Source organism: Leptodactylus fuscus, chromosome 1 (genome assembly GCF_031893055.1).
Source record: "Leptodactylus fuscus isolate aLepFus1 chromosome 1, aLepFus1.hap2, whole genome shotgun sequence".
In the NCBI taxonomy this organism is placed as follows: domain Eukaryota; kingdom Metazoa; phylum Chordata; class Amphibia; order Anura; family Leptodactylidae; genus Leptodactylus; species Leptodactylus fuscus.
The window spans coordinates 361770080-361777225 of NC_134265.1; the positions used below are offsets into that span (position 1 = coordinate 361770080).

The 7146-nt window shown below is 44.0% G+C and overlaps 1 protein-coding gene across 1 annotated transcript in view; it reads right to left on the reverse strand.

The window, feature by feature from the left end:
- The window catches only part of SIGLEC1 (sialic acid binding Ig like lectin 1), a 42533-nt gene extending 35645 nt beyond the window's left edge, over positions 1–6888 (reverse strand). The window contains exons 1-5 of the mRNA XM_075261137.1: positions 6831–6888; positions 6123–6473; positions 4643–4939; positions 2483–2746; positions 133–387 (exon numbers count right to left, since the gene is read on the reverse strand). Coding sequence (XP_075117238.1) covers positions 133–387; positions 2483–2746; positions 4643–4939; positions 6123–6473; positions 6831–6876 — 1213 coding nt within the window. The 5' untranslated portion in view covers positions 6877–6888. The remainder of the gene's footprint in view (positions 1–132; positions 388–2482; positions 2747–4642; positions 4940–6122; positions 6474–6830) is intronic.
- Between the last annotated feature and the right edge of the window lie 258 nt (positions 6889–7146).

Sequence of the window (7146 nt, forward strand, 5' to 3'; positions counted from 1 at the left end):
GAAGTGTAGGGAGCGGTACTGGCCAGCCTGATCACCATGGAACCACCATTCTGTTCACAATGGGGTGGGGGGACACAAAACTCTTCAGTTCTCCTGATCAATTGGAACAATGGGGTAATAATGGAGACTCACACTTGACGTTTATTAGCACGGGAGGGGACTCTGTGCTGCCTTTGTCATTTTGCACCTTGCAGAAGTAATAGCCGACATCACTGATGGAGACTCCCGGGAAGCTCAGAGACCTCACAGAACTTTCTTTGATCCAGACGCTGTTCTTAAACCAGCTGTAGTGAACGTCTTCAGGTCTGACGCCAGGAACCTCACAGCTCAGGGTCACAGCCTCTCCTTCTTTGATATCTTGTGAGTGAGACGCCACAACCCTAGCAGCTTTGAAGAGGAAACACAGAGAATTTCAGATTCTACTTAAACTTATTCAATACAATATTGCAACGTTCTAACAAAAACATTCACAGGCTGCAAGTCACAACACGACCACTGGGTGTCCCACATAGACACCTATAGCATATCAGTTTGTGATACAATAACAAATTGTGTTGTCTCCAAAATGTTAATCTTGATATACATCTGGATATGTATCTATAGAAAAGTGATGGAAGGCACATCGGTAGGTCGTAGTGGTAAAGATTGTACATTCAACTCAGGATCCGTTTTAGGGAGAGTTCATGTTCAAGAGAACCTGTCACCATTTCGAAGACTCCAATGGCGATTAGGCAAATCCGTTCAGCTATTCCTAATATATAAGTCCTTGTAGTGTTGATGCTAATTAGACAAGTGGATAACACAGTGGTTTATCTGGGGTGGGGTCTCTGTGCGTTGGATGCCATGCGGTGACACTGCCCACTTGTCTTACATAACCTTATGTCTATCAACACTAAAAGGGCTTATATCTTTGGAATGGAGGAGCAGATTTTGAAAAAAAATTTAAAATTCTTGGGTTGCAGCGCCTATAGGGTGAAGTATGTCATTGGGCCAGGGGTGAACCTGCCTTTTTCGCCGCCCGAGGCGGATGACAGAAAGCTGCCCCCCCTCCCCAGGAGGAGGGGGCGGAGCGGAGTGAAGGGGGTCGGGGCAGAGCGGCGTTTGCAGGCAGAGAGCAGGCACGGAGAGGACCTGCTCTCTGCCTGAGCGTGAGGGGAGGCCGCTGGAGCAGCGCTGCTCCAGCGGCCTCCCCAATCCACCACTTGGTGACGCTAAGCCAGTCCAGCTTGTCCTGAACTGACTTAGGTAAGCAAAAATGCCGCCCTCCCCGGGGCCCTGGCATAGCGCCACCTGAAGCAGTCGCTTCAGGTCGCCTCATGGTAGGTGCGGCGCTGCATTGGGCTTTTCAGACCTGTTGACCTCTTTAAGTAAGAGAAGGCGTAACAGGAAAATAACCATACTGACTACATTGCATGTCTCGAAAGGGACCAATACCCCTTGGAGGATACGGGTTATCCTCCTGGAGACCTGGCTTGCCAAAAAGTATGCACATTGTCCCTCTGGTTTGACCGATATCCCTATTCATGGATCAGATGTCGGCTTATAGGGTGACTATTTAGGACACTATCTATCCTGACACTAGGGATAACACCCAATAGTAACATAACTTCTACAAATCTTCTAGATTGGCCGAGGAGACTCCAGTAGAGGCCACTTAGTACACAGGTCACAGTCTGGCCATTTATTACGTTAACACTAAATTCTAGTTAATGATATTTCGACATTTTATGCTGATTCTATTGGAAAGTATATTTTCTAGTCTACTTGACGTTAGAAACATCCCATTTTGATTTATGACTTCTGCAAATAAAGAAGAAATCAGTTTACGCAGCGAATAAAAACCTTCCAGCAGCTTATACTGCAATTTGTAATCCCTTTTTCATTTCTCCAAAAACTGCATTGATTAACATTTTTTACTTTTTTTTTTTTTTTTTTTTTTTTTTATAGTTTAGAGTGAAACTTTCATTTCTTGTGTATGACATTGACATTGTCGACTCCCCTCTACTCCGGGTCAGGACACTCACACGTCCGAGGGTCGGATTGTCAGCCGGGACTTAGAGGAATGAGAGTTCTGGCCTCCTTAGTTGTCCTCGGCATAGGTCATTTCAGGGCTTTGGTGGACTGGGGTGTATATTAATAAAAAAGTTGTATTACTCCTCGGATAATCCCTTTAATCCTTAGGATGACCATATACCTTAGATAGTCATTGGCCAAACTCTTGTTTAGGCCACCAACTATTTCTCACCACCTCCCATTATACTTGCACACTAGGCTCAGAAACAAGTTGCTACCACTTTGCTCCATTGAGAGCAAAACGATTAGGTCGAAATCAAGAATTCCCATCCTTCCACCATAGATGGTGGTCTGCTGCTCCAACCAAAGCCAATGGGGTTGGCCAACGTTCCTTCACCATGAATGATAATTTCACCATAACTTCCAATGAGGGATACGTTAACCTTAGTATTTGTAGAACATTACTCACAGAAGACAACCAGTCTGACGGACTCTGACGATACACGAGCCAACGTATTTGCCACTTCACATTGATATTCCCCACCGTCAGTTCTGGATAGACTATGGAAGGTTACAATCCTTTCTTCAGAAAATTTCTGTCCTTCCTTGTACCATGTGTAACTGGTTGGTGAGGGGTTGCTGCTATTAACCTGACAGGTCAGGGTCACATGGTCGCCTTCTTTCGTATTTCCACTTGATGGGTGCAATAAGATATTCACACCCTTGGGCGAATCTATGGGAACATTAACGGAAATCAATGTATGTGCAAAACTGACTCATGCCTAGATGTTAACTCAACTTAAAGGAAGTCTACCATCCCTAAAATCACTTCTCAACCACTCATGTGTTGTAACAGGGCCCGTGAGTGGCTTAGTGAATAGAACGTTACGTATCTTAGAGCAACCTTGCTGCCGAGAAGATACATTTTCAATCCAAATGCATTTATTCTGATAGACCCGAGGCTTGGCCATGCCCACTAGAGCACTATTTTTCACCTTTGGAGAGGGGAGTAGCTATAGGGGTTGCCTATGTAGCAATCACTACTGGCTCCTGGACCCGGAGGGGAAGGGGGTGGATTCAAAGGCGTCTCTACAACATAAAACACCAGTATTACAGATAGCACATGATAGGTGGTGGCATCATTACTAGAGATGAGCGCCTACTATTCGAAGCTCCCGTTTCAAATAGCACACACCCATAGGAATGAATGGACACAGCTGGCATGCAGGGGGTTAAGTGGCCGGCCACCGGCAAAGTCTGCGTGCTGGCCATTTCCATTCATTCCTATGGGTGCGTGCTATTCGAAACGACCGTTTCGAATAGTACTCACTCATCTCTAATCATTACATATGACATCCACGTGGCTTCCATTATTATCACTGAGGCAAATCACTCGGAGGACAAAAACAGTCGAGTGGATGGACCCGAAGCAGTGGCATAACTACCATGGTAGCAGCTGCCACAGGGCCCGGGACATTAGGGGCCTGGTGACAGCCGATACCCATGTGTTTTTTTTTTTCCCTTAATAGGCTCCTTATTATCCCCACACCCTCAAGGGCCCCATACCTTCCCTACCATAAGTAGAAGATCGGCAGTAGACAAATCGCTCTCTTCGCTGCTAGACAGAGCTGCACAGCCACATGTAAGTATAATTTTGGATAAAATATGTATAGATGTGTATATGTGTTTACATTATGTGTCTTATATACTGTGTGAGTCCTGTATGTGTGTAGATAGGTGTGTGTATATGTTGTATATGAATGTACGTGTGTGAGTAGATGTGTATATGTGTAAGTATATACAGCATATCAATGTCTATCTATCCAACTCCTATCTATCCATCCCTCCCCTATCTCTATCTCTCTTTGCTTCTATACATGTCTACCATTATATATACTAGAATTGTATTTTATAATGTGATGTTTAGGCCCGGTTCACATCTGCGTTCAGGTTTCCGTTCGTGGAGTCTGCTTGGAACCCCCCAAACAGAAACCTATACGCAATAAAAAGCGATTACTTTCAGGGTCTCCAATTATTATACTCTGCAGTCTGAAAAGACCCCAAAGTATAATAATTGTTCATAGGTGTTCATTATGGGGCATAGGGTAGGGGCCACTATGGGGCATAATAGAGCGCGCAGGAATGCAGCGGAGGTCGGCCGGTCGAGGTCTTTAGTGTCAATCAGGAATGGGGGGGGGGGGGGGAACCAATGTCAAAAGTTCACCACGGGGCCCCGCCATTCCTAGTTACGCCACTGACCCGAAGACATAAGGAAGTGTTACAACCTCCGCCATCAACTGTACACACCAAAACTCATAAGTCCTTATCTCAGAGAGTGGGAAAGAAGGATTTGCATTACAAAAAAGCATAGTATCTGTATATTTACTAACTAACTCCAAAAATATACACCTATAGACGTCTATGAAAAGGGAGTTTCAAAAATTTCAAAAATCCATCTCTGAAATTATGTCTACAATTTACCGCAGTCAAATGGTTCCCCCATAAGATATGAGAGGCCAATAGTGTTTGTAAGGCACTGACAAGTTTTGTAAAGGTTTCTACTTCTGCTTTGCACAAATCCAGCAGGACAGGTCGGGCCTCGATGAATGTCCTCAGTATTCCTACTTACGTACGACGTTGAGGGTAATTTCTGTGGTTGCTTTTTTATTTCCACTAGAAACTGCACAAATGATTTTTTTCTTGTCGTCCTTCCAGGAGAGGCTGGTGGTCAGATTCTTGGTATAAAGGACAGCCCTTGTGTCCATCTGTACTGAGAAGGATTGGTATGATCTCTCTGAAGGATGATTCTTCCATTCTAGCAATAACGAACCATCTGGACAGAAGTATGGCGTTGAGCACTGAAAGGTTACCGAGGAACCTTCGTTAATTTGTGGTGGAACCACAACCTCCGGAGGAAGGGGATCATCTGTAGAAAGATCACATGTCATAACACCAGGTCAAATGGGCAGGCTCAGACACAGGAGGTCACCAGCATCAATGGTCATAGGACAGGGTTTGATATGCCACCCACGTTTTCATATGGAGACATTGCCTAATCTTGGAAGATCTCAAGATGATAGCTCAAGAAAAATGGCCAGACCATTGAAGTAGAGTACAAGGATGCCCACCCATGGTATTAGATAAACTAGAGTCCTACTTGTGAATTTTGTCTCAGAGTCATGGAGCTGAGTAGTGGATCAACCATCGGAGCCTAAAAATTCTTTAATAAGAATGCAGATAACAAAATGCTAAGCTAGGTAGATATGGATTGTAGCCAGTTCTCAGAAAGGTAAGAGTTGTCACACCTGTACGCGAGGATGGACTGGAGGACAAGTAGTATGTATCATCTAAAAAATTCTAGGACAGAATTTGGGGTTAAAAACTAACTGATTGTCCATCCACCGAACTATGTTTAACGACAGGGGTCAACAGTGGTGGGATGAGTGGCGAAATCCCTGGGTTGAGCACCAGGACAGCTTGAACTATCCCTTGCAGCCTCCCCAAAGTCTGGTTCTATAAACAGTATAGTAGGACCTTCTAATGTCCATCAGTTGCACCAAACCCCTTCATGAATTTAAGATCAAAAAATATTCACGATAAAAAGGTTGATACATTTCTTCTGAACATTTCCAATACGATTTCCTATTGAAGGTCCTACAGGAAATGTGACACTATGAATTTAATTTCACACCGAGGTCCCTCACTATCGGGATGGACTGGCCCATCTATGAGGGCCACCTACTTTGAAAGACTCTCTGCCCACATCCCAGACTTCACATCTACATCCTGCTGAAGATAGCTGCCCAATACATGTCCAACTGTCACCAAAGAGGAAGATTAGACCCCAAAGACTGTTAAACCCCCCACCCACCACTCAAATACCTTTAAGCCCCCTATTACCCGCCCACACCACGCCCACCCATACACACACGTCCCAAACAAGAACCACAAGACCCCAAGGACACACAAACCCCTAATCCACACACCCAACACCCACCCTTTTCTCCCACCCCCCAACCATTCTTTTTTTTGGCAACACCAAAGTTTTTTCTTCGGTCATGCTAATAAAGCACCTTTGTATTGTATTGTGTTGAATTCTTGAGACTCACCTCTGACTTCCAGCATGACTCCAGGCCTGCCAAGCCATTTATTGTTATTGACAACCTCAAATCTGAAAACATATGTCCCGGAGTCTGACGTCTTAAGGTTTTTGATTAGGACGGTGCAGTTTTTGGGCACTGAATCACCCACAGATTCTACTCGATTGAGAAAGTCCGCGTCTACTGCGTCAGTGGGATGGTACATTAATTTTCGGGCACCATCAAAGTCCTTGTACCACATTTTGACAATATCTCCTTGGACATTACTAGGGTAGTTGAAAGAGCATGGAAGTAGTGCACAGGATCCGGAGACGCTCTGCACCGTATTGGGGCCAACTACTTCCCAGTTGCAGTAAACGCCTAGAAAACGAAGAATTATGTTATATTAATCTGAAAAATAATCAATGAAATTAATAATCAATGGTGAAATGACATACAGTAACAACATCAATCTAATAACTGCTCTGCCGAAATACACAGTGTACAGAGCTGGAAGCAAGCAGCGCTATACACCATGTAGTGGCCAAGTTGGGTACTGCAACTCAGCTTCCATTCACTACATATCATTTAATTGGTGGGGGGGGGGGGCAGTTCTGGACTGTTACCAATCTGATATTGATGAGCTACCCTAATGACAGGGCTACCATATGAATAGTATAGGAAACCCCCTTAGTGGTGAATTATGGAAATGATACATTGTAACGTAACATGTTGTACCTGTGAAGTGGAAGAGAATCAGATAAGGCAACTTAAACACCAACATTTTCTGGCTTTTGAACCTGTAAAAGATGATAAACAATGTATAATCTCTGGAAGGTAAAATTCTGGCAAATCTTATGTTTTTTTACTTTATTTTCTTCCGAAGTTTAACAATGTCATTTTTGTTATCGTTAGGAAAATGGCAAGTTATGTTTAATGAGAGACACTAAAGAAATCCTGGCAATATCTCAAGGTTCTCTGAAGAATAGTTCCCTCTTGGTCTAAATTTAAGTAATGGAGACAGGGGTCATCCATATACCCTTTACGTCATGTG